At 37.5% G+C, this 26,749-nt stretch overlaps 2 protein-coding genes across 8 annotated transcripts in view; one reads left to right on the top strand and one right to left on the bottom strand.

The window, feature by feature from the left end:
* Window positions 1–648: 648 nt before the first annotated feature.
* The window catches only part of CREB1 (cAMP responsive element binding protein 1), a 62,385-nt gene continuing 36,284 nt past the window's right edge, over window positions 649–26,749 (top strand). For 2 of the 4 annotated variants that reach the window (XR_013372877.1, XM_077884976.1), the window contains exons 1-4: window positions 686–907; window positions 18,584–18,705; window positions 24,593–24,739; window positions 25,459–25,500. Coding sequence is in view for 3 of the 4 variants with exons in the window: in XM_077884976.1 (XP_077741102.1) it covers window positions 18,592–18,705; window positions 24,593–24,739; window positions 25,459–25,500 (303 nt within the window). In the remaining variant the exon portion in view is untranslated. Of the gene's footprint in view, window positions 908–18,583; window positions 18,706–24,592; window positions 24,740–25,458; window positions 25,501–26,749 lie in introns of all 4 variants that reach the window. The other 2 variants (XM_077884977.1, XM_077884978.1) reach the window with 2 other exon arrangements.
* Window positions 14,610–26,749, bottom strand: part of METTL21A (methyltransferase 21A, HSPA lysine) — a 68,818-nt gene continuing 56,678 nt past the window's right edge. Inside the window, exons 4-5 of one of the 4 annotated variants that reach the window (XM_077884984.1) lie at window positions 21,311–21,384; window positions 14,610–15,494 (exon numbers count right to left, since the gene is read on the bottom strand). In XM_077884984.1, coding sequence (XP_077741110.1) covers window positions 15,488–15,494; window positions 21,311–21,384 — 81 coding nt within the window. In that variant the 3' untranslated portion in view covers window positions 14,610–15,487. Of the gene's footprint in view, window positions 15,495–17,008; window positions 21,385–22,398; window positions 22,425–26,749 lie in introns of those variants that run through there. The other 3 variants (XR_013372879.1, XM_077884989.1, XM_077884991.1) reach the window with 3 other exon arrangements.

The raw sequence follows: 26,749 nt of genomic DNA, 5'->3' as shown, positions 1-26,749 counted from the left end.
CGCCCCGGCCGCTGGGCCGCCGGGCTGCACCCCGCAAGGCGCCCCGGGGCCCCCGCCCCCGCACGCCCCGAGGTGGAGGAGCCGGGCGGGCGGCCCCCAGGTCTCCCCGCGCTGACTCTCGGAGAGGAGGGGCCGCGGGGCCGCGCAAACCCTCCCCTCCCGGGCGCCCCTCGGCGCGGGCAGCGCGGGGCCCCGAGTCCCGGCCCGCAGGCCGCAGGCTCCGGGACGTTTGCAGAGCCCCCGCCGCCCCGAGCCCGCAGGCTCCGGGACGATTGCAGAGCCCCCGCCGCCCCTCCTCCCGGCTCGTTCGGCCGCGGCCCCGCAGCCTTCCAAAGTTCCCGGGGCTCAGGCCGGGCCCGCCGCAGGGGACGGGGGCGGGGGGGGGGCAGGCAGCCGCGGGGGGTTTCCACCCAGCCGCCGACACCCCCGGGGAATTCCCCCAGCGGGCCACACTCGCGAAGCCGCCTTCCTGCCGCCGATTTCCGCCGCGGGGCTGCAGCCGCGCGGCCCGCGAGGTGGGGCTCGGGCCACGCCTCCCGCGCCGCTCCGCTCGCGAACCCCGGCCGCCACCCCGCTCGGCCGGAGGCGCCCGAAGGCCTTCGGCAAGTTCCGCCTGCGGCGCGGGGGGGCGGGGCCGCTCGAGCTCCTCCGGGCCGGGCTCGGCTGTTTCCGTGCGCGGCCGCTGCGCACTCGGCACTGGGCGGCGCTGGCTGGCTCCCTGGCTGCGGCTCCTCAGTCGGCGGCGGCTGCTGCTGCCTGTGGCCCGGGCGGCTGGGAGAAGCGGAGTGTTGGTGAGTGACGCGGCGGAGGTGTAGTTTGACGCGGTGTGTTACGTGGGGGAGAGAATAAAACTCCAGCGAGATCCGGGCCGCGAACGAAAGCAGTGACGGAGGAGCTTGTACCACCGGTAAGAGGAGCAGGAGGAGGAGGCAGGAGCCGGAGAGAGCCGGGGGGACGGAGGGGGGACGGGGAGGCGCCGGACAGCCGCGCTCGGGGCCTTCCCCTCGCAGGAGGGGCCGCGGTAAAGATGGAGCCTCCGCCCGAGCCCCACAACATCGCCGCCGCTCGCAGCGAACAAAGAATAATGGCGGCGGACTGGAGCCAGCGGCGGCCGGGGCGGCAGCGACTCTGCCTGCAGCCAGCGGCGGCGCTCATGGCGGGGGGCGGCGGGCGGCGGGCGGCGGGCGGCGGGCGGGGTGGGAGCCGGCGGCCGGGGGTGTGTGTGCGGGCGGGCGGGCGGCCGCGGAGAGCTGGCGCCCGCGTTCCCGCCGCCGAGCCGGGCCGGGAGCCTGGAGCCCGGAGCCCGGAGCCCGGAGCCCGGAGCCGCCCCGGGGGAGGCCGCCCGCCGCCCGCCGCCCGCCGGGCCCGGCCCGGCCGCTCGCTCGCCCGCCCGCCGCCCGCCGCGCCCCCGGCCCGGCCCGGCCCGACCTGGCCCGACCTCGCCCGCCCTGGCCGACCTGGCCGGGCCGTCCGCCGGGGCGGCCGCGGGGGGCGGAGGAGGAAGAAGGCGACAGTTGAGGGCAGAGGAGGTGAAGGTGCCTGCCTCCCCGGGAGCCCCGGTGCCTGCCGTGCCCGCTCCGCCGCGGGAAGCGCCGCGACGTCTGACCTACTCTTCTCCTCTCCACTCTTTGTGCAATAAAGTTCGAAACCAAAGGTTTCCTCTCGTGCTGTATTTTATTCGTGCCCTTTCCCCCCCCCTCCTCCTCCTCCCTCCGCTCCCACCGCGTTGGGGAGAGAAGACTGTTTTCTCTCCTTTTCTGCTTAAGTTGAGATGAGGAGAACCGTGCTTTTGAATATGATTTCTCTCTCTCTCTCTCTCTCTCTCTCTCTCTCTCTTTTTTTTTTTTTTTTTTTTTAAACTCAGTAGTCATGGAAATGCATTCTTTTGGGGAGGAAGGCCGGGTGCGGGGGGGATGCAAAGAAAAACATTTGTCAAACTTTTGTAAAAAAAAAACAAAAAACTGTTGGGATCCTGTAAAAGGGAAGCTGGTGTTTGAAAAACGGTTTCGATTTTAACCCTTTTCAATAAGGTAATAACAACCCTTGAGGTCTATCATTCTGAAACACTTCGCTGAAACGAGTATTAGCCGATGCACTTTTGTTTTACATCACTTTTTTGGCAGGGGAGGTGCGCGGGGGGTCAACCGTGCCAACCGAGCTTGGGTCCTCTGGATCTCTCACCCCCTACTAAGTTTCCCACATATTGCTGTCGAAACTTAAATAAGAGACTGATTAATACTGATTCTAAAAATAGGCATTTAAAACTGTCCAGTGTTTGCCTCGCCTCCCATGCAGTAAGTAATCTCGGCCTGGGGACCCACAGAAGTTGAAGCCACAAGCCTTTATTTTATTTTATTTTTTATTTTTATTTATTTTTTTATTTTTTTAAATTTCTTCTTTGCCTTTTGGGGAAAAGGAACGACAGAAAAGTCACGGACACATTAAAGATTAAAAGACGGTCTTTAAAGGATCTGGAATATGACCTATTTAAATTTGTCGTAAGCGTCCCAAGAAGTTAGGATTTTTATCCTAGCCGTAGCTCGCATCAGTTCTGCCTTCGAAAGGTTTGGTGTAAAAGATAACTTTGGTTGCCAGCTATTGAAATCTTTACACACTCACAGCTCATTTCCTGATTTAAGAGTAAAGCCAAAACGGTTTATTTTAGGTGGTGCGAAAGATGAACAAGCTATTTGTTTTGAAATTACTCCCTGTCATAGTAGGATAGCATTGTGATTGACGGGTACGAGGATTCTTAAGAATAAATATGGTTGGTAATGTAAGCACTGTCTTTTGATTTTAATTTATCCGAGCCCCTTTTTTCAAAACCTACTTTACTCTGTTGTAAGTCCAGAAAAAAACACATTTAGCAGTGCCATTGCTGAGAAACTTAGAGATATAGTAAAGAGTGTTTACATAAGGATTGGGGAGGTGATTTTATTTACAAACACTGAAGAAATTATAGTATTGATGATGCCACAGATTACTGTTTTTCCTTCAGATTTTCTGCAAGCCAGCATCAACCCGAGCACAATAGTTTTTTCCCTTATGTGAGAATGTATGAGAGCGACTCTTTCTCTGTGAATTAAAAATATATATATTTATTTTCTGGTGGATTTTTTTCTTGTCTTATCCAAAAGAACTTTTAGGTTTTGTTTTATTTATAGATTCATAATCTGCACTTCTTAGCAATTCCAAGTGGAACTTTTCAAACTTAATAATTTTTGAATGTTCACTTGGAGCCTGGTTATAATTATACTTATGTCACCTAGGGATCAGTAAATATTACTGCTAAATCTCCTTGTACCTTTTTTTAAATTGATACATGGATTCAGAGAGCAAATATTTGACTCAAACTGAAAAATGTTAAAAGGCCACTTCTTGTGGAATTTAAAACAATAGTGCTACCTCTTTTTGAATGATTTTTTTTTTTCACATAAAAACCTAAGGAAACTTAGAAACCTGATTCATAAAATCATACCTTCCTTTTCCTGCTTTCTGAAATTCATTTTCTTGATTATATCTGATTAATAGAAATTTTCATTTTTATAGAGAAGTAGCTTTATCTCATCCTGAGTCATTGGGCTTTATTTTTTGAATATATGGTTATAGTAAAACCAAGTATGTGTACCCTCCTTCATCTTATTTTAAAAGTTTCTTTCATTTTTTTCCACAGTAGAAAAAATTAAACAAATGCTTCCAATGTATCACTGAAATTTATAATTTTATTTATTCCATAAAACAGCTTCCCAGATATGGTTATATAGGCTTGTTTATCGCAGGCTGTGTCAGTCTTACACACGTGTTTCTTTTTTTTTTTTTTCCCACGCATGTGTTTCTTGATGTACAATGTCACTTCCAGTGATAGCTTCTTTATTAAATAGTATACTAGGTAGTCCGGGAATGGGGAAAAAATGCAAGGGTTTTTTTTTGTTTTGTTTTGTTTTTTTCCTCACTCATGTGTGAACTCATCTCTACCGAGGAATCACTTGAGGCAACAGTTTGTGGTAATTCAAATATTTAGTTAGCATTTACTGTGACAGACAATGTAGTTGTGGAAAGAGCATTGGGTTGGGTTCACAGGCCTGGGTTTCATTCCTCTTGTTGCCACTTATGTTGCCACTTACTATCATTCATGTGCCTACCCTCAAGAAATTTTGTGACTTGCGGAAGTTTCTTAATCTTTCTCAACCTTGGTTTCCTTATCTGTTAAATTAGAATACCACCTACTTTATAGGGCTGTGAGATAATTATAAGGTACCTCCTTAGGGACTCAATTAACGATACCTATTCATTTTTAAGCTCTATTTTAACTTCCTGGCTGTGGGACCTTCAGCAGATTTTTCTTCTCCACTCCTCAATTTTCTTGGTCACAGATGTACTATATCTACCTTCATAGAAATGTGGGTGTGATGTAAGTTAATACATATTAAATGCCCAGCATTTTACAAGTGCTCAGCAAACATTTCCTATAATTTAAAAAATTATTCATTATTAATGCATTTAATACACTTGGCCAGAAGTGGCAATGAATCCAAAGATGACTTACATTGTTTTATCTCTACACTCAAGGAATTTTGGGGACATGATGGCTAATCTAAGGCAGAATATATGTCATAAGAAAGCAACCAAAGGAGAGAACACCCTTGGTGAAGTAATGGAAGAAAGGAAGATTATGTATTTATATTTCCAGTTTTATTTTTTAATAAGTAATTCATGCAGATAATCCAGAATTCAAAACACATAAAATGTAATATAGCAGATGGCCATGTGATAACAGCCTCACGCTCATTCCCATGGCCCAAGTGTTGTCAGTTTCTTCTTTGTCCTTTCAGAGGTAATTCTGTTCCTATAAAAGTATGTGCTCCCCACCCCATGCCCCACACTTTTTTTTTCTTTTTTTTTTTTCTGTATCCTGCTTTTTTTCACCTAATATGGGTTAGCCGCTGGTTTATATTAGTACATAGAGCTTCATTTTTTTAATGAGGTATTTCGTTGTATGGATGTACCTGTATTTATTAACCAGTTAGTGAGCTGATTTTATTTTTCGGTCTTGTATGACCTTTTAAACTAAGGGAATCTGTCATTATGCCTTTATTTCTTTAAATGAAAGACCAGTTTCTGACAGGAAGTGGTTATTTGAACTGCCTTACTGACTCTTTAGCTCTAGTTTTTAAAAGTTTTAGTGAAATGATCCAGATGTGCATGAAAAGGCAAGTTGTGTAAAAAGTTAATTCACAAAGTTAGTTCAGTCTGAATTTAACTCTCTTGTTGAGATTCCTATACCCGGAACAGACTTCTTTCTATTACTGCAGCCAAAAAAGTGTCTGTAATTTTCCCTTTAAATGAGAAAGAACATCCCCTGTAGTCCAGTCTTTTTTTTTAAGCAGACTATTTTCATGCGATAGTACTACCCGGTAATGCTGATTAGTGTACTAGCCTTTTCCCAGTTTTTTTCCCTTATATTCTCGTTAACTTTTTCTTTGATGGTTTTCTAGTATTTCTTAGTGTAATTATCAGTGAGTTTTATATTAGATACCTGAGTAGATAGCAATGGTAATAGCTAATAATACATAGATAACAAGGAAAAATTGAGTTTCACTGATATGCTTGTCTACTTAGACTTTACTGCTTAGATGATTGTGTGATGCGTGTGTGGTGGGGCGGGAATCCCTGGTCAACCAATTGAACCAGTTAGTACTCATTTCAACTAGAACACAAAACAAGTTTCAGTACTTCTCTTTTTCTTTCGTGGCTCGTCTACGTAGCCTTTAATTATAGTACATTTTACATGCAGTTAGTGTATTTATCTTTAAAATACACGTGCTGTGTTTTAAGTTGATTAAACTTAGAAAGAAAATGATATATAATAATCCAGCAGCAATGACACACATAAGTCTCTTATCTTTCAAAAAAACCAAGTCATTAAATGAAGCTGTTGTGGTGCATATCATTTTTTGTGTGCTCAAGTCGACAGTTATATGTGTGAAAGTTTTTAATGTAAGAATATTGCCTTACTAGTATTTTGAGGATTTACAGTAATTTATATAAAATATTGACATATTTGGTTTTTGTCTGCTCAGTGATTAAATGTTTACAAAGGACTAATCTTTACAGATTTAGGGGGATGGAGATAATTGAAATCTTAAGGCAGAACATTTTCCTTCTGGAACCTATCTATGGACTACCAGGGAGTTAAATGATTTCTCACCATATCTTGGAATCCAGGAAATTGTCTTTTGTGGTGGGGGTTAAGATCATGAACTAATGGGACAATATGGTAATGTGAAAATGACTGTTTTCCTCTGCCTATTTTATATGCTAACTTAGTCATGATAGAAGAGCTTAATCCTGGCTAACTTTCTGAAGCTGTAAGAAGAAAGGATGGTTTTAAACTTACTCTGTACTAATATCTGTAAGTGTCAGTTTTTGAGACTTGTTTGAAACTTGGATAAAGCGTAGCTATTGGATTTTGTTATTCAGAATACTTCTCTCTCCTCAAAATACATAAACACTCTGTTTTGTTTTGCATTCTTAGCTGTGCCAGACTTGGCCCTATAGAGAGATGTTTTGTTATATTTTACCTAGAGTTTTACTCACCTGTTTTCTAGGTTATCAAAAAGAAAAAGGCGGGGGGGAAGATTAGTCATTCATATTTTGGTATTTATTCTGATAGATAAATAGAAGACACTCTTTTACATTTCCAATGATGAAAAATTACCTTTAATATATATTTAATCAGTTCTTGAGGCTAGTTACATGAATTTCAACTTTAAAAAAGTAGTACTCCTTGATAAACTTAAATGCCCAAGTTGCATCATCTTATGATTGAGGTGAAGTAATAAAGGAGTTTACCATGAATGAGATGGGCTATCTGAACAAAGATGAAAAACACTTGTAAGTTTTCTTTCTGCTGTTGGATTAATTTAGGATCTCTGAATAATAAGGAGCAAGTTTTGGAGAGTAAGAGGTCTGAAGGATTGATAGTGAGTTTTTTGCAAAAGCAAGAAGCAAAGACTGACATTTTGTTGTAGAAGAGAGAACTAAGTAGGAATTTAAAATTGCTAAGAATGACCTTGGTTAAGAGTAGAGGGTAGATCTGAAGTTGACTTATACCAATGGTAATAGAAAATTTATTTCCCAAAGGTTAGTGAATCTTCTCTAAAACTTGAGTTCATTCTTAAAAAAAAAAAATTTCATTCTTCAATTTTAAGAGTATGTTTAATAAGCTGGTTATTTAGAATATATCTAATGAGTTGTTTCTAATGAGCTTCTGGTTATAATTATATGACAGTATAGATGTAACTAAAAATGTTTGTAATTTAGCCAAAGCTGAATAGCCATTATTTCTTAGGGCTGTTATCCCTGTTTGTGTGGACAATTGGCAGTAGGATTGAGAAATATGTTGTTTTTGCTCAAGTGAAAATTGTTATTTGTTCCAAACTATTTGTACTCCTAATGGAGTATCATTTCCTTAAAAGTATGGGTTAGCAGCTTTGTTTGCTATGACCAGTAATACTGATGCTTTGGTTTAATTTACTGTCACTTATCAGTCTAGTCATTTATTCCATGAACATTTATTGACCATTGACTTTTTTATAGTAAGTGAAATAATCATGAGAAAATATATTCAGTCAGTATTTTTATAGATATGAAATGAAGCATTATGCTAGTTGCTATAAACAATAAAGCCTGATTATGTGGCTCCTGCTCCCAGAGAACCTACGTACAGTAGTGGAGAGACAAAAGTCGTGTAAGAAAAAGACGTATGTAAAAAAAAAAAAAAAAAGAAAGAAAGAAAAAGACGTATGCATGGCACAATATCAGTTCTTCACTACTGTCTTGAAGGGCCGTAGAGTTTAGAAGAGGAATTTAATGAGGAAAAGTTTTATGAGAAAATATAAGTTGAATACTGAAGAACTTGGATGGGTAGCGATTAAAGGGAGTCTAGGCCGTGGCAAGGACAAAGATGAAGACATGGAAGTAGAATGAGGTACAAAATCAAGAAATAACCACTTTCAGTGAAACATTTTAATTTGAAGTACCATATTTTGAGAATTAATTTGTTATGAAGAGCTTATTCTGTTTGTATGTGGATAGTGTATTACTCAAACTCTACAATGTTGGGGGAATTCACACTTAACAAACTTTTATCATTAAGGAAGTAGTAACTCCTTCATTTTTTACAGATGACTAAACTGAACCCTGGAGAGCTTAAATGATTTATTTGCTAGTAGAGCCTTTTCCCTGTGCAAGAAATAACAGTAAGCATAGTCATCACTGTTTTTGTAGCATTATCTTTTTGTAAAGGAAATTTTCCTGTTTCTAGCTTTATTAATGATTACTAGGATTTTTTTTCCTAAACAGTAATAGTTTAGGTTTATAAAAGTTCACTTGGAGGAAGTGTTCTAGCCAAGGTATTAAAAAATACATAGGTTTTATTATTATACTAAGTAGATCTACATCAATAGGAGGGGCACCAGGCTGGCTCAGTCGGTAGAGTCTGTGACTCTTGACCTCAGGGTCATGAGTTCAAACCACACTTTGGCCATGGAGCCTACTTTAAATAATTAAATTTTTCAAAACTCTACATCAGTAGAAAGATTACCGTAAATAGCCAGCTCGTACTTTATTTTTTTCTATAATTCATTGTATGTCTGTCATTTTGAACCGGAAGTTTCTGAGCTTAAATCATTGTTATTAAATACTTATTTGGAGGGAATTTATAGGCAACCTGGTCATAAAAATTAGTTTGTACTTGCCCAGCTCTGTATGTGTGTCTATATCTGCATGTATATCTTTATATATAATACGTATTTTATCTCTTGTTAGCTTGTAAGCTTTTTGAGAGAAAATTTCTTGTCTGTTTTATACTCTAGTCCCCATAGTTTTCGGCAGAACGCTTATTATGTAATAGGCACAGAAAATTTGTTTAATTTAAAATTAAAATTAAAATTTGTTTATTTGTTTAATAAATGATTCCCTCTTGGGAGGGTCACAACTTTGAAAGGCAGGATCAAATACAGTCCCCCTGTAGAGAGGTAAAGATTAAAGGAAGCAGACCTATATGCTTCAGACAGTTAAAACTTAGTGAAATACAGATTCATTTTTTTTAAGAGCCAAGGAAATTAGGCTCATTTTTCCATAGCTTAAAAAGAAGTTTTTCTACTTGGAGTTTTCATTAAGTTCTGATGCTTTACTAACACTTTTTGCCTTTGAGACCTGAGAAATGGCATGAGATTGTATTATTAATCAAAATGACCTTATCAGAAATCACTAGCAGGTTGGTAAAAAAAAAAAAAAAAAAAAAAGTACATCACTGATTATACTTGATGTTGATTCTTTAAGGAATAAAGATAAAGATACCTAAACTTGAAGTGAATCTTTCATCAAAACCGTACACAAAGTCTTTGCTGTTGTCTGCTTATTATTTATTGGCTTTGTAGCTTTATCATGGCTAATTTGTAGATATAGTCTAATATATCCTTGGTGCCTTAGGTGTGCTTGGGCTTTTTCTAGCAAGCAAAGCATAATAATGTTTAGCCAAAAAAAATTTATATATATATATATATATATACATACACACACACACATATACATACACATATACATATACATATATATACACTTAGCATGTGGCTTAATTGTCCATGTGGTTTCACTGCCAAATATACAAAGAATTCTTCACATTTTGTAATATTGGAGGCTATGTGGTATACCTCTGCAGTCTTGTAAATTCCTTGCAAATCTCTTCACATGTCTAGTTCTCCATCTGTGAAGTCAGAGCTAAAACCAAGATTCCTGTCTTATGACTTCTCCTGTAACACATGCTGTCTCACTTCAGGAAAAGTGAATTGTCACTCTTCAGTGTCTAATTTGTAAATAATTCACGAAGAATAGCATTTCAAAATTTAGTTCAAAACAGATCTGTCAAAGTAATAAATGTTAACTCTCTAAACACACTTGGGTATTAATTTTCCACTTGAATGTAGTGATTTTCACGTAGTCCCTCGGGTTTAAATATTTAACTTGAGGGCATAACTTTTGTGGATCCTTACAGTTTTAGCATTGAGCTAGTTTATGAATTAGAACTTAAAATTTGAAGACAGTTTCACTCCTTAGTCAACACAGAAATTGCTTTTCTATAAGTAACTGCATGTAGGAGGTGTATAATCCTTTTTTCCTTAAAAAAAAAATTTAGCTTCAAAAAATCCATTTAATAGAACTTCACGCAGGAAGTTTATATAGGATCACATCTTTGAAATGCTTAAGGTGTAAAAAGCTGTAAACATAGTATTGGATGGGCGAGAAAGGAAAATAGGGAGGGATAGGATAAAATGTTATCATCTAAAATAATGCACAGTCATGGTTGCTGCCTTGCTAAGCAACACTGTTTGTCTCTTGGTGACCAGATACATGAAGCCTTACTTGAGACCTCAGATAAGTCAGTCTTACTTAAATACATTTTGCCAGTACTTAGAAAATAATGACTTTGATTTGAGAAAGCACTAAGCTTTTCTCTTGAAAGTTACTGTAGAATTAGTCACATAGGATGGCTATCATCATGCAATATGTTTCTATAAATCATGTAACATTTTTCTAATTCAATTCTGCTAAATACTTCTTTGAGAACAATGTCTTGTGGCACATGCTACACATTTAAAAATAACATTAAAAATAGCATTCAGGGGATCCCTGGGTGGCTCAGCAGTTTAGTGCCTGCCTTTGACCCAGGGCATGATCCTGGAGTCCAGGGATCGAGTCCCCTGTCGTGCTCCCTGCATGGAGCCTGCTTTTCCCTCTGCCTGTGTCTCTGCCTCTCTCTCTCTCTCTCTCTCTCTCTCATGAATAAATAAATAAAATCTTTTAAAAAATAGCATTCAAATACTGTGGTAATCACAAAAGTGCAATAAATTGTAGAATATGAATATTGAACTTAAAGCAGTCTCTGATTTCAGTCCAATGAACAAATATATCAGGGAATTAATTTTATTAGATAACCTTGAAAACTTTCCCATTACAGTATGCTGCCTTTTTTGGTAGTGGTGGTTGGGTTATACTGATACTTACTATTAATACAAAGAATTTATTAAAATATATAAGCCAATTTTTAGGCTTTTATTTTTGTCTTAAAATGTTTAAATCTCATCAAGTTCAAATCACATAATCAACTTCATGTACAACTTTTCTTACCTTTCTATAAAACCTAGATGAGAGGCAGAAGTATGGATTTGTTCTCCTAATTAAGGGAGAAGGACCTTGGTAGGAGCACAGAGTAAACTTTCTGAAAATTCTGTCAGAATTTATTTAATAAAGACACAGATTTATTTTAGTTTATCACACATCCGTTCATATTCTTTCTCAGTCATATATAACTTCATTTTGGAAGGGTGTGATTATTCTAACTTAATAAAATTTTAGAGTTGAAGTCAGTATCTGTGTTGTGTTGAGAGGTGTGTGTGTGCATATATACATACCTATATGTTATGTATACACATACAACAGTGAATCTGCTATTTTCCTTTCTGGTTTTAGTGAAGATATGCTAAATTTAATACCAAAAGACTTATTAGCATTAGAAACCTGGAGCATTGCTAAATTTCCAGTATTGATGGCATACATCTCAGTTGCACTAGATTGAGCATATGATAAATGACAAGTATTTCAAAGTTAACAACCCCCCAAAAATGTACAGGGGGAAAAATAGAGGAAAAAAGGCAGTGCAACATAGTTATTGCTGCTTGGAAAGCCAAAGTCTGTAGTGTAGCACCTGAACATTTTGTTACTTTCTTTAGTAAAGTAATCATAACACTTAAGAAAATTAAGACATATTGGCGTTGTTGAGAATATGTTAGCAATGCTTCAAACGTTTATCCTAAAAACTAAATAGGTATAAAATATGTACAGAATATTCTTTATCACCCAGGGATGTTTCTAGGTACACTTCTGCAAAATATTTTTAGCAATATATTTGACTGTGACAACAAAATAGTCCTGTAGTTTTTTTTTTTTTTTTAATTTTAATTTTTTTATTTATGATAGTCACAGAGAGAGAGGCAGAGACACAGGCAGAGGGAGAAACAGGCTCCATGCACCGGGAGCCCGATGTGGGATTCGATCCCGGGTCTCCATGATCGCACCCTGGGCCAAAGACAGGCTCCAAACCACTGCGCCACCCAGGGATCCCAGTCCTGTAGTTTTAAAATCATGTGCCCAAATGTGCATTTTGCTATGGTTGCCCTGGATGGAGACTATACTTCTTCTAGTGTGATTTCCTTATATCCTTGAGCTTTTGAGTTTAGAAAGAGTTGGCCACTTGCTAGAGTGCAGGGGGAGGTTTTTTCCTTATTTATAATTAAGGTCATTTACATTTTTAACAATCACAGCAAGTATTCATATGTTCCGTTAGTTATGGGTACATTTCCTTCAGTGAAAATTCATAGTTCATTTCTCTGAATATGGTAGGTATTCATCTCATCCTAAACTGGAATAAATTGGCCATAGATTTAGGAATTAAAAAGTAAACTAGGTTTTCGGGAAGATGGGTTTATTTTTATAAACCTGAACCTGAATAGAATCCTAAGATTTAGGGTCCTAAGGACTGAGGTACTTATTTCCTAAAGGTAAAAATAGTTCAGGAAAAAGAACAGAGTGAAGATCTGTACCATTCGTTCCTTTTGCTTAATAATTTTTAGCAAAAGTGATGATACGGACTTGCATTCTTGTTTGATGAGCTTAGGTCAACTTGGTAGAGCCAGATATGGAAATAGTACTTCCAGAAATTGTTCCTGATTTGGTTAGTTCTGTATAGGTATTGAGTAGTGAATTTAAATGCTCTTTTATCAACGAGAGTTTCACTTGTTAGCTTTAAAAATATTGAAAACCTTCCAGCATCCTTCTCAGCTTGCTTCATTTATTTATTTTAGAAAGTGAAGGGGGGCGGGGAGGAAGACTAGAATCTTAAGCAGGCTCCACATTTTGAGCGGTGCTAGATACAGGGCTCCATCTTCCCAACCCTGAGATCATGACCTGGGCCAAAATCCAGTCAGACACTGAACTGACTGTGCCACCTAGGCACCCCTGAGCTTTTTTTTTTTTTACAGGATACTTCTCACCATCTGATTTATTATACATTTTACATACTTTCTTTCCCCTGTTCCCACACACTAGAATGTAAGTTCCACAAAGGCAAAGTTTTTTTAAAAACAAATTATTTTGTCTATTTCTTTTTCCCCAGTAATTTGATGGTGCCTGAGATATGTCCTCAGATATGATACCCTATTACAAGTATAATGTATATAATGTGAGTTGTTAAAATTGAAGATATTGATGGTTTTATGTAGTTAAAAATGGTGAATTCTTTCAGGATATATGGCTTTATAGAGCAGAAGTAAAATTCACTGCAATATAAAAATTCTAAACTCAATAACTTTAAAGAGATCATCAGATATCTCATCATGAGATAATCATTCTCAATTTTCATTTTGTCCTAGGAAGTAGTTACTGATTAGAGTGACTATTCTGTTATCATTTGTCTTTTCTCCTTGCTTCTGTATAGAATCTGACACCAGCCAGAAATTCACCCATTTCTCTAGAGGCATACTAATGTAAGCCTTTGCTCATACCATTTTTCTTATCAGAAAAGTTATTCTTCTTCCCTAAATTTATGATGCTGTGTCCATCCTCAGTGCTTCTTTGGAATTCCCCCACTCTCTTGACTATTGCAGAACATTTTCTTTTCTTTTCTTTTAAATGTCATGGAACCACTCATTTGACACTTTACTGAGAGGTTTATCTAAACTACATTTTAAAGTTTTAAATGTCTACTGTCTTTTCTACGTAAAGGATACAAAAGTGATACAGCCTTAGTTAAGTTCCTTGAAGCTTTCTAAGATGAAAAGGAAAAACTTCTTTGTCCTCTTTAAATTTAAGAAAAGAGGCTATAAAACTACTTAATAACAACAGTTGTGACCAGAGCAACATAATGAGTAAAAGAGATGCTGTCCACCCTGCAAGAGAATCTTTATTGACTGGTAGTCTGGTGTTGTAGCATTTTCTTAAAGTACTGTTAATTGTGTCAAATTGTATTGCATTCTCATGATTTTATAAATCAGTAAGTGGTACTGACTCTGTATTAATCCAAGATCAGAAGACTGGGTGACCTATTCTTAGTGAATCTTTCTGCTTTTACTGTATGTATATATATTACTGTAGAATAAAACGAAATACTTCATTTATTATATATACTGTTAAGTGCCTGCATAATTATGTGCATTATGTGTGTATACATACAGCTGGTGGTGTCATTTCCTAGATCAGAGCATTTAAAATTGGAAGAGCTCTTTCAATCTTAGTTTTTACAGTTGAGGAAACTGAAACACAAAAAGTTTAATTTTTCAATTTTTTCCAATGACCACTTGGTGACAGATCCAGCTTTCCACCAGGTGTTAGGCTCACTTTCCCCCTTATTCACAGCAGCATTGTTTATTCTCTCAAGAATAATACTAAGAATCACTTCACTGTTTAATTTTCATATTAAAGGCACAACTCTCAAAAGCATTATAGCAAAATGATACATATCTTTGTGAATTGGTTTGAGCATTTTTTTTTAAGATTTTATTTATTTATTCATGACCGAGAGAGAGAGAGAGAGAGAGAGAGAGGCAGAGAGGCAGAGGCAGATACACAGTCATAGGGAGAAACAGGGAACCTGATGCGGGACTCGATCTCTAGGATCACACCCTGGGCTGAAGGCAGCGCGCCTCTGGGGCCGCCCATTTTTGTTTCTTTTAGGCATGATACTGTTTAGAAATTTGTTATGAACTTACTGTTTCCAAAGGATTATGTTTTTAGGGATAAATCATGAAAATCCCCAATCTTAAATATCAGTATCCCCCAAATTTTGTAGTTCTGAATTACCGGAATCAATATCACCAGTCGGATCAAGAATCACCAGTCAGCTAATACTACTAGATTTTCAGTGATTTCTTTTTTTTTTTTTTTTTTAAAGACTTTATTTATTTATTCATGAGAGACACAGAGAGAGAGGCACAGACAAGGCAGAGGCAGAGGGAGAAGCAGGCTCCACGCAGGGAGCCGACGTGGGACTCGATCCCGGGTCTCCAGGATCACACCCTAGGCCGAAGGCAGCGCTAAACCGCTGAGCCACCTGGGCTGCCCATTTTCAGTGATTTCTAAGTAAGATCCAATCCAATCCAGGTCCAGTATTTGTAGAACATTCCAAGTTTATATGTACCTGATCTTTTACTTATTTTATAGTAGTATTCGGTCTTTTTTTATTTTTTGTATCCCTGAAAAGCATTCATTTGTGTAGTGAATTAAGAATCTTCTTTCTTCAAACAACTTTGGAAACCCACATATTAGCTATAGTAATTGATCCTGTGTCTGGATATTGCAGTTCTGGCTAGACTGCCCCTGGGTTGATAGAAAAATTGAAGATTGTAGATATGATACTGTAGTATTTCTTCTCTCACCACCTGAAGATATAAACAGAAAAAGGGCAAAAGTTTTCAAAGTCCAAAAAGAATACACCCACTTTAAATGTTAGTTTAGTCTAGTTGAGAGACTATTTTAATACCTTTACGGTACCCAAAAACAAAAAAGAAAAAAAACCTTTACTGTAAGAGCCAAAAGAATAGTGGCTATTTTAGTTCAGAGAGTTCCTCATCTGAAGCAAATTGTTATTCCTTAAATAATTCTCATTTGCCCTTTGAGAATAAAGCACTTTGAGAATTTTCTGATAAAAGACTGTATTTGTGCTGTTGCTTTGGATGTTGATCACCTACTTGAGCTAAGAGTCATAAAAATTAAGAAGGCTGTTCCCTTATATGAAAAAGATTAATGAGAGAAATGATAATGCTTGAATGAGAAATGATCATAAAACCCTGACATAAAATTAATTAATTAATTAATTAATTTAAAAACCCTGACTGTTTACATGAGAGGATCACACTTTGTTGGTGATTTTTTAAAAGCATTTTATCTAGGTAATGCAAATCACAGTCCTGTTTTTAATGTGTCCTTGTAGCTACAATTATTTATGTTAACTAGTAGTTTTGTTTATTATAATAGTGTCATTTTTTTCTGCAACAAAAAATTATGATGCCCTATACCTTAAACATCAGAAAAAATAAGTAGTCCTGATACTGTATAATAAACAAAAACAGAAGAAATGCTATCTGTGCTGGAGATTGCCTTTAATCAAATGAGGAAGTGAAATATATAAATGACAGCACAAGTTCTAAAAACAAAAGGTGGCCAGGAGTAAAATCTTCTAAAAATGGTGGTGTATACTCTGTCTACAAAGGATGTATTATGATCACTTTGTATTTGTTTTTGTTCTCATTAAAATGATGGCTTAGGGAGAGGATGAAGAAAAGTTCATGGATTTCTGCCCTTATTTAGTTTGACTCTGTTCACTTTTGTCCTCTGATGGACTCACTTACTTATTACTGAGATGAAGTTTTCTATTTTCATATGCCATTTTCTTGCAGACAAAAAATATGGACATTAGGATACATAAACTATAAACTATTTTGTTGTTGATGTTGCTTTGTTATTTTTGATGTCTTAAATTTTTTAGTTTAAAAGAGCACTGATTGTTAGTATGTAACTCAGTTATCACAGGTAATAATACAGTGATTTGATAATTTTTAAGAATAGTATTTTTACTTTTTGGAAATGTGGAGTAAACGGTGTAGGCAAAATTTAAACAAAACTAGTAATTTCATATAAAAATACCTAGGATTTAAAATTGTTTTTCAACAGGTATCTCAGAATCCTGATTGAAACATAGTTTTTGGTTCATAGTTTTCAAAATGTTATTCATGACTTCTGGTATTAAAATCTTTTAAATTGTGCAAGTAATCCGGAAATGGTCCTGATGGGAAGAAAATAAAATACTAAAATATGTGAAAAGTGAGAGTCCTTACCCTATCCAGTTCCATCCTGTTCCACCACATCTTCCTCTCCTCAGAGCCACCACTTACAATTCAGTATATAACTTCTCACACTTTTTTTTTGATGCATATACATGGGACACGTTTTTGCCTTTTTTTTTTTTTAACATAAGCAGAAATCTCTTTTACGATATGTTCTGTGACTTGCCCTTCTACTCAGTTTGTCTTGGAAAACTTTATATGTCATTACATTACAGCTAGACTTCTCTCTTTTTCATTGCTGTAATTTCTCAAATGGTCTTCGAATGATAGTTTCCAGATTTTTGCTATAATAAAAAATTCTACAGTGAATATCCTTGAACATATATCTTTGTGAACTAGTCAATAATGGAGTTTCTTATTGACTAGTAGTTTCTCTGTATTCTAGATGTAATTCTGTCGATTATGTCTGGCAGATGTTTTCTCATTGTGTACTTGTCTTCGTGTCTTTTGTCATATGAATGTTTTAAATAATGACGTAGTCAAGTCTGTTGATCTTTTCGTCATCTCTTTTGTGGATTCTGTATTGCGAAATTATTTATACTCCTTTCCACAGAGATATTTTTACTTCCATTTTTACTTGTCACTTGTAAAACTTTATAGAACCCTGTGAATCATGGCAAAATGTATTAGTATGTGATACGTTCTGATGACATGTAGTAATCACATAAGGATCAGTCACAATTTTGGTTATCAACTTCAGAGTTATAAAATAAATCTAATAAATTCTGGAAAAGAACTGGGGCTATTGTGTTATTTATGGAATCACTATAGGCAATCATCACTCTTAATAAATTCATTTTTGACAGGTAATATACAAAGCACTAAATGATAACAGTAGTACACAAGTAAAAAGTAATCCCTTTTATTGTGAATCTTTTAGACATAATTATCACCAGAAGTTTATTTCTGTTATCAGAAAGAAATATCTCATCTGCATGTAGCTGCTGCTGCTAGGAATTGTTCTCCACTAACTTATGCTGCCATTTAGTGCTAGATTACCCAACAAACAGACTAGCAAAGTAGGGCCCCAAAGTGAAAAAGAACAGCCTTGATTAACTTACTCAAAATTTTATTTCATGTTTGTGTGCATGTGTAGTGTTGTACACTGTACATGGGGTGAGGAGTCAGAACACCCAAGATTTGCAGTGTTTGGGGCCTCTAATTGGGCCCTGTGGCTGTTTATCCCACCTTTCTATCTTGATACCCCACAACTTGGGCTGATTTTGTCCTACCCCCAGTAATTTCCTGTGGAAGTAGCTTATAATTTTCTACTTCTTCCCTGTAAAAGGAGGGAATACCCTAATAGGAAGTACCATGAAGCCAATATTTCATAGACCCTGGCATCAGCTCTCTTCTACTCTACCTTCTCTCCATACCTGAGGAGTACAGTTTGAAGAAATTAGAATTTTACTGGCACCCTCCTCCCCTTGTTAATAGGGGAGATTTGTGGAAGAAATAGTTGGAATAACAAGGGAAAAGACAAGTTTTTTTCTTTTAACTAGATTTCGAAGTACATTTGCTAACCTAATGAGCACATATACCTATTTATAACCTGAAATTTGTGTTTAAAGTCACAAAAGCACAAAGCACTGTAGTGCTTGTAACACTCTTCCATATTATTGTAGGTAACTAAATGACCATGGAATCTGGAGCAGAGAACCAGCAGAGTGGAGATGCAGCTGTAACAGAAGCTGAAAACCAGCAAATGACAGTTCAAGCCCAGCCACAGATTGCCACATTAGCCCAGGTATAAAATACATGGAGAGATTCCAAGTTACGTCTCTTCCAAGAGGAATATGTTTTAGACAAAAAGATTTAGTTTTCATTGCAGAGAGATGCATAGAATGAGCACAGACATTCTTAGAATATCAACATTCCTGTTTACTTAGTATATTAGCATAATTTTAGAAATGATTCAGTAACAGAACAGAAAAATGTATTGTTAAAACACTAATTACCTATTTGTAGTGATCTGATTCAGAATAATGACATTTTGACTAATGGAAAGAGATTATCTCTCTTAAACAAGGGAAGAATACCTGATAAGGTAACAGCTTTTTTTTTTTTTTTTTTTTTTTTTTTTTTTTTTTTTTTAATCACACAGATTTTTTGAGGCATGGGAATTTAGATAACCGACAGGCTAACTTTTCTATGTGCTTAAACCAAAAAGTAGGATAGGCAAATAGATTGACACACAAGTAAATTTCAAGAATGATAATGGGTTTTTGTTTCCTATATCTTTTAAATATAATTCATGATTCCTTCTGTTTGTCTGTCTTAAACATTTCTATCTCTAGAGTTATATTCTCTCATTTTTATTTTTTGTTCTGATGTATTTTTCCTCAATTATTTTATTAACCACTAATTATGTATATATGAGTGAGAAAGGTAGTTAATATAAAAACCAAGTAACAGACATAAACCTGCTAGATCAGAGTATCATATTGCCTTTTTCTGATAAAGGCTCCCGGGAGAAAATAATTCCAGCAGAGGTTCTGGAATGTTGAGCTTCGCCTTCCTGAAGAATTTAAACGCTCTCCTCAGAGAGTCCCTGAGCAAGAATGGGTCTTGGAGAATCTGTGGCTAAACACAGATGGTTACTACACTGAACTAAAGTATGGCCCAAATACTGGATCTCCAGCAGGGATATAGTCAGAAGGAGTGGGCTGCTCTATGTTTTCTACTAAGAGTACTAGGGCTGACCTCCAACCCTCAGGGGAGAGACAAAGCAGAATATATCTGGGAATGAAATAAATACTTGGATAAGGCAGGTGCAGGAAAAGGGGAAAGAGCCAGGACTTCATCAGTACATGGTCAAGGCAAACACGATAGATCAGAGTCTGGGCTCACACAAGCATTTGACCCTCTGGTAAAAAGAAGGTACAGTTCTAGAAGGAATCTTGGTGCTGACAGCCCTCATACCTATCTCTTGGGTGGCACTATCCTGTCTGCTCTGCTTGTCCTCTAAGTCTGCTGTATAATGCATTCCTGGAAATTCCTTTCCCTTTACTGTCTTTCTGTTATTGACTTTGTGTTCTTGATACAGTAAAACGTTTTCCAGTGGTTTCTTAAGCAAGTTTGGGTAAAAAAATTCTTGGTAAAAATATTTTTTCTTGGGCACTTGGGTGGCTTAGTTGGTTAAGCATCCCACTCTTGGTTTTAGCTCAGGTCATGATCTCCTGATCGTGGGATGAAGCCCCACATCGGGCTTCACACTTGTGGAGTCGGCTTCAGATTCTTCCTCCCTCTCCCTCTGCCCCTCCCAGCTTTATTTTATTTCTCTGGTATCTTATTTCTCTCTGTTCACAGTGCTTCACTATTTCATTATTAGGGTCTTGGTTCGGATAGTTTTTATCCATTGTGCTATATATATAATTAGTGGGCCCTTTTATGGTACAAACTCATGTCTTTGATTCTGGGCAATTTCTTTAAATTATTTGGTTGAAGGTGTTTTTTCCTCTTTCTTTTTCTCTAGGATCCTTGTGATCTAAATGATATACCTATGGGATTATTTCTCTAATTTTCTCATCTTTACTGCTTTCCATCTTTTTGCTCTGCTTTCTGGGAGATTTCTTCAGCTTCCTGTTCCAAAAAGTTCCTTTTGTTCTCTGAATGGTCCTTTTGTGTTTTAATAGCATCCTGTTATGTTTTACAAAGGCAGTATTTTCTGTCATCTCTGAGAATATTAATTAGGTTTTAAGTTTTCTTCTCCCCACATAGATTTTCCTTTGTATAGCTTTTTGCCCTTCAATGCGTTTTGGTCTCCATCTTTTATATTAGAAACTTTCCTCGAATGTCTTAGAATTTGTTCTTGTCTGTTCAAGTTTAAAGCAGGAAACCAAAAAACTATTGGAAGCTCTGGATGTGTTTGGGGCCTAACAGCTATGAATTACGAGCTTCACTGTAGGGTGATTATGGCTTTCCCAATGTCAGTATCTTTTAAGTCTGTTTAATTTAGCCCCTTGTCATTGGTTAGGTTCCTGAGGGAAGGCCTTCCTAATCCCTTGCTTAGGGTAAAGGCCTGGGAGCTAAGAGAGAGAAGACTGGAGGTTAGTAACTCCACTGTCAGCAGTGTTTGGTATAGGCAGTCAGGAGACCACTGTCCAGAAATTAAATCTCCGTTTTTCTGTCAGCATGGGGTAGATTAATTACTCTTCTTCAAGGAGCGTGGGGAGGGGATCCAGTTGCTTCTCAAAGAACCTTTAACTAGCCTTATTTTCTCAGCCTCTCTCTTTACTCCACCTTCCAAGGTGTCTTAGATACTGAGCCTCTTAAGGATTTTATGGTGCAAATCAGGCTTTCCTTGCCTCTACATCATGAGTTGGCCTTTTGAGATCTTCAAAGTCCATTACCATTCATCCGTCTTCCCAGCATCCAAAACTATTACTCTCATCTCTTTTCCCACTCTTTGCTCATGTGATTGGACCTGTAAAAACAAAATCAATTTTATGAAATTTAATTGGAGATTCAGAAAGGAGCAAAATAATATACACATGTTTAATCTGTCATCTTTATTAGGCAGTCCAAGAACAATGACATGTTGTTTGAGTTATAGAAAAGCTAGTTTTCTATTCCCATTTATATAGTTTTTGTTCTTTTTATTCCTAATTACAGAATTTTTTCACTTGCTCATCCAAGTCCTTACCGTACACATTTTACATTTTTGTCATAATTTCCTATCATAATTTTGATAGCTAGTATTTTTTGGTTGCCAGTATTTAATACTAAAAAAAATAATAAAATTGTCAAATCTTAAGATTGTAGTGATTTGAACAATGAACAGAAAAAAATTCAGCCCAACTAGTAAAGGAAGATAACCAATCTAAAACAATAATGCAAAATGCCTCATTTTGCTTTTGGAATTTACAGAAGTTTTTTTTGTTTTGTTTTGTTTTGTTTGTTTTAAGTGCGGGGCTTGAACTCACAACCTGGAGATCAAGACCTGAGCTGAGTTCAAGGGTCATATGCTTAACTGACTGAGCCACAAGATGCCCCTACAGAATTTTTTTTTTTTTTAAGTGGGAAGGAAAAAAAATAATGGTTTTGAATAAGAGACTGTAAATTTTTATGGATTTAACTATAGAGGTAAAAGGGTGATCATTCCAACTTTTTCTAATAGGCAAATATGAAAACCTAAATATCCAAAAAATGGAATTTATTAAACAAAAGTATGTAATTTTTATTATGCAGCCATTAAAACCACTGAAGAAAATTGTTAGTGGTATGGAGAGAGGTTTATAATGGATTCAAAAGATAAATTAGATTCCATGATAGTGTATAAAAATTGAGTGCATATATGCACCTTGCAAAACACCTACATCTACAGCAAAAATATTAACAGTGATTAGTGGTAGGAACATAAGGAATTTTTATCTGTACCGTTTATAAAATTACAGTGTTAGGAGCTGTTATGTAGAATGATCAGGGTAGAAAAGGGATTAACTGAGTTAGCTTCTCACATTTGTTCTATAAAATAGAGAAGAGGATATAATAAATGCTTGAACTATCAGAAGAGTTTTTGTATGGAAGTAAGAGTAGATACTCTGAGTAACTTAATGTTGTGATTCTCAGACTTTAGTGTAGGGGAAGGTGTCCTTAGGTTTGCCAGGAGAGTCCGACTTTATAAACAGGTAATGGAGGTAGTCCATGAACTACATTTTGAGAACCAGATAAAACTAAGCAAGATTTATAGTGGCCAGAGAGAAAATGATTAATAAGGAGGGACTTCGTAACTACCCAAAGATGGATGCTTCTAGTTTTAACATCAGCTTTCAATAAGGATCTTCCCCCCAACCCTCCGCCCCCAAGCTTCACAGTCAGATGTTTAACTACCTGCTGAACAGATTCAGATATCAGATCAGTTCCACCATCCACCTTCACCCCAGCCACGCAAAAGCTTCTCCTTACTTCTTGTGTTCTTGGTTTTGGTTGATGGCATAGTTTACCAATTCTTACACAAACATGAAATATATGGGTCATCCTGGATTCCTCTCTGACCTCCTTCAAGCAGTCATTCATAATATCCTTTCTAGTCTGCCTCCTGAATTTTCATTAAATCACTTCTCTCATTTTCCCCCCATCACAACTAGTGCTTTATTTCTGGCTTCATCATTTCACCTTAACTACTATGTAAGTTTTCTCCTAAGTCTCCTCTTCTCCACATTTTTCTTTCTCTTAAATAAATGTTTTTCATACTGCCACTGAAGTGATCTATTTGAAATGCAAATCTCACCATGATATTCCAGAGTTCAAAAGCCCTTCACTGCCTTTCTCAGTCTCCTCAGGATAAAGTGCAACTTCTTTAATGTGACATAGATACGGTTTTTCATGACTAGCTCATTCAATCCTGCCCTACTTGTTACAGTATTATCTTGCCCCAGTTCATAATTCATATAGTAATACCCTTATGTGGTCCAGTAGTACTGACTGTTACTCATCCCTCCTTCCCTGAAATTTTGTGGCTCTCCCCTAGGAGTCAAAATACAGCCTAATCTGTATTCTTTGTTTCAAATTCTTATTTTGCCCTCCCTTCCTCTTAGGTGAGGTTGGGTAGCTTTCCTCAGTGTGTTCATTTTTCTCCTGGCAAGTCTCATTACTTCACTGGATTATATTTATTTGTGTTCTTTTTCTCCCTTCCTTCACACATGTACCCCAATAATTTCCTTCATGTTTATAGTTTCAGTTCTGACATTGCTCCTAGCATGTGGGTCCCCAATCACTGTTTACCGAATGAGCAAAAAATGTTGAACCCCTGAGTGTGTTCAAGCAGGAACAATAAATACCATCGGATAGACATATGACATAACAGCCATTTGGACCTGGATATAGACTCACTAAAATTGCCTTCTTTGTGCCTCAGGAGAAAGTAGTATTTCTTATATTTCCTGAAGTCTGCTCTTTTATTCCTTCCAGGAGAAAACAAATCCTTAAAATACAACTGTTATATAAGTTTGATTGGGGGGCGGGTAGAAATTGTCAGTTTATAATACATATTAACACTTTCTCACTAATAAAGGCATACTTGTAATTAGTTTAAAAGAGAAAACTATGCTGTATATTTCAAGACGTGTATTTGTTCTAAACAGTTAAGTTTTGGCTAAGTTGGAGAACATTTATATTTTAGAATATGAGTAACTTAACACATAATAATATCCTGAAGACATTTATATTTCTTCAAGCTAGCATATCTCTTGACCTTGGGTAAGTTATTTAATCTCTTGAGCACTTGATATTCTGTCTCTAAAATGGAGATAATCCTTATTATAATACAGTCTTGATTTCTTCGAAGAGCAAAATGAGAAACCGGATATGAAAGCAGGTAGGAAAATATAAAGCACCATACAATTAAAGTGTATTTAGTAATCAGAGGAAGTCTGTGTTATACATTTTGATATTACATTAAAATAGTTTTTGTCACATAAAAGGATTTGAAAGGGAGGGGCATTTATAGTCTTTTTTTTTTCTTCTTTTTTTGAGAATATTAAATTTAATCATTAGTTTCTTTCACACCAATGAAATACTTGTCTAGCAGAAAAGTCATCTTTTTCCTGCTAAAAACGTTGCTTCATATTGAACATGACTACTCTTAAGGAGGTATCTGTGATGGTAATTTTTTTCCATGTTCAACACCATAGGTATCTATGCCAGCAGCTCATGCAACATCATCTGCTCCCACCGTAACTTTAGTACAGCTGCCCAATGGGCAGACAGTTCAAGTCCATGGCGTTATTCAGGCGGCCCAGCCATCAGTTATTCAGTCTCCACAAGTCCAGACAGTTCAGGTATGTGTATAAAAAGTTCTGCATCTACTTTCATAACTGTCGTTTATAGCCATATCTCTCTCCTTTCATTAGTTATGGAAATAGGAACATACTAGTTCAGAGTTTATTTTGCTTTACAGTAAAGGATTATGCTGCGTCTGTATAGTCACCTTATGTATAGGTACATATGTACACAAGAACAGATATAAGAAAAAGACTTTTTCTTAAGCTACAGAAGAAAAAGAGTTGATTGGGGAAAATCATTAAGTCCATGGGATAAAGTGGAAACGTTTGAGAAAGACTAAGGCTAATATACCTTAGTTCAGGAAAATTGAATAATATTATTTTTCTAAACATGCAATTGGAAAAAATAAACCTTTGTCAAAATTAATAACCTTACCTAAGATATTACTTAAATTTGGAGATCATAGAAAGCATTGTGTAAAACCACCTATGTCTGGGGGTATAAGTTAGAGTACATAACTTTGAAATAATGATATATTCAGGGATTACATTGCACATGTTCTCTCATTCTTTGGAGAGATTGTTCCTTTGGTGTGAATCCAGAGGGAGTAAAAGCATGTAGAGCTCTGAAGGTGACTACTCTACTGAACTATAGGGAACCTAGAGCAGTACACATCTTTGCAGTGAGCTTATTGAAAGAAAAAAAAAAAAGACTTGAACGTTCATTCAAGTAGGCCATAACCCCAGCCTCCCATTTCATATTTTTTGCTTCACAGTCTTCCTGTAAGGACTTAAAAAGACTTTTCTCCGGAACTCAGGTGAGTCCTAGGTCCTAGATTTGGAAGGAACTATTTTTAGAAAGGAAGGTGAGAAATTATTCTTTATGTCATTATCCTTCTATAAACATGCAATTTAAGGTTTGCTTAAAGATCTTAGAGATCTTCTAGGTCTAGGCCAAACTCATTACCTGCCTTGCTTACTTTCCCTGTGTGGCTTTTCTCCTCTCCCCCAAATGATAGTCCAGCATTACTTGAATGCTTTAGCGAAAGGAAGCCCTGTCTCCTGAGGTAACCGATTTATAAAGAGTATAATTGCTAAACTGTTCTTCCTTTGGTGAACCAGAATATACCTTTCTAAAACTTCGACCTAGTAGTCCCAGTTACATCTTCAGAAACTAAGTAAGCATATTTAATTGCTTTTCTTTTGGACCACTTCTTCTCCCTTATCTCCTGCACCATTCCTACTTTAAAAAAAATGTTCAGGCTAAGCAAATGTCTATTTTTCTTTAGCCATTTATTATACAGGATAGCTTTGATTGCTCTTTACTATCCTTGCTGTCTTCCTGTGGATAAGAGCTGTTGTATTTTCCTTGGATATGGTAGCCAGACTGACTGATTTTTGTAGAGGGGAGAAGTGCTTCCTTTATCCTGGAAGCATTCTGTTAATGTCCTCAAAGGATATACTCGATTTAGTCAGCCATATTATACTATTGAGTCCTTGAGCCACAGTTACCCACCTCTACTTCATTTTGTCCTTATGCTTTTGGTTTGCTTGGACATTTATATGGAAGAAAAAGAAAAGAATATTTTCATGTAAAAACATCATCGTGTATGAATTTCCATACTGAAGGATACTTTGAATGGAATTTGTTACCAAGATGGAGACAGTGTTGTCCCTGTGAAAACTGAAGAATTTGACATTTCTGTGGAATCACACTGAATGAACAGTAGTCTCCTATCCTGTGCCTCAGTTTTTGTTTCACTGAGTGCTACCTTACTGTTTTCTATACTATGCCATTACTTACTTCCCACTCATATTGTCATCTTGGTAATAGTGGAAAGAATCTGATCTGCTAGTCGGGAGACTTAAGATTCCAGACCTTACATTAATCCTTATTTTCTCTTTTTCACTTAGAGTAAGAGGTCTTTCTATAAAGAACACATCAAAATTACCAAAACTTGTGAAGATTATAATTGGTCATAATATGTGATATTTAATTGTTGATTATATTTTAATTTTACTCTTTACTTTGTGACAATAATAATTTGGGCCTGAGGGTTTTATGGC

This window comes from Canis aureus, chromosome 36, assembly GCF_053574225.1.
Source record: "Canis aureus isolate CA01 chromosome 36, VMU_Caureus_v.1.0, whole genome shotgun sequence".
Classification (NCBI taxonomy): domain Eukaryota; kingdom Metazoa; phylum Chordata; class Mammalia; order Carnivora; family Canidae; genus Canis; species Canis aureus.
This window is presented reverse-complemented; position numbering and strand designations above follow the sequence as displayed.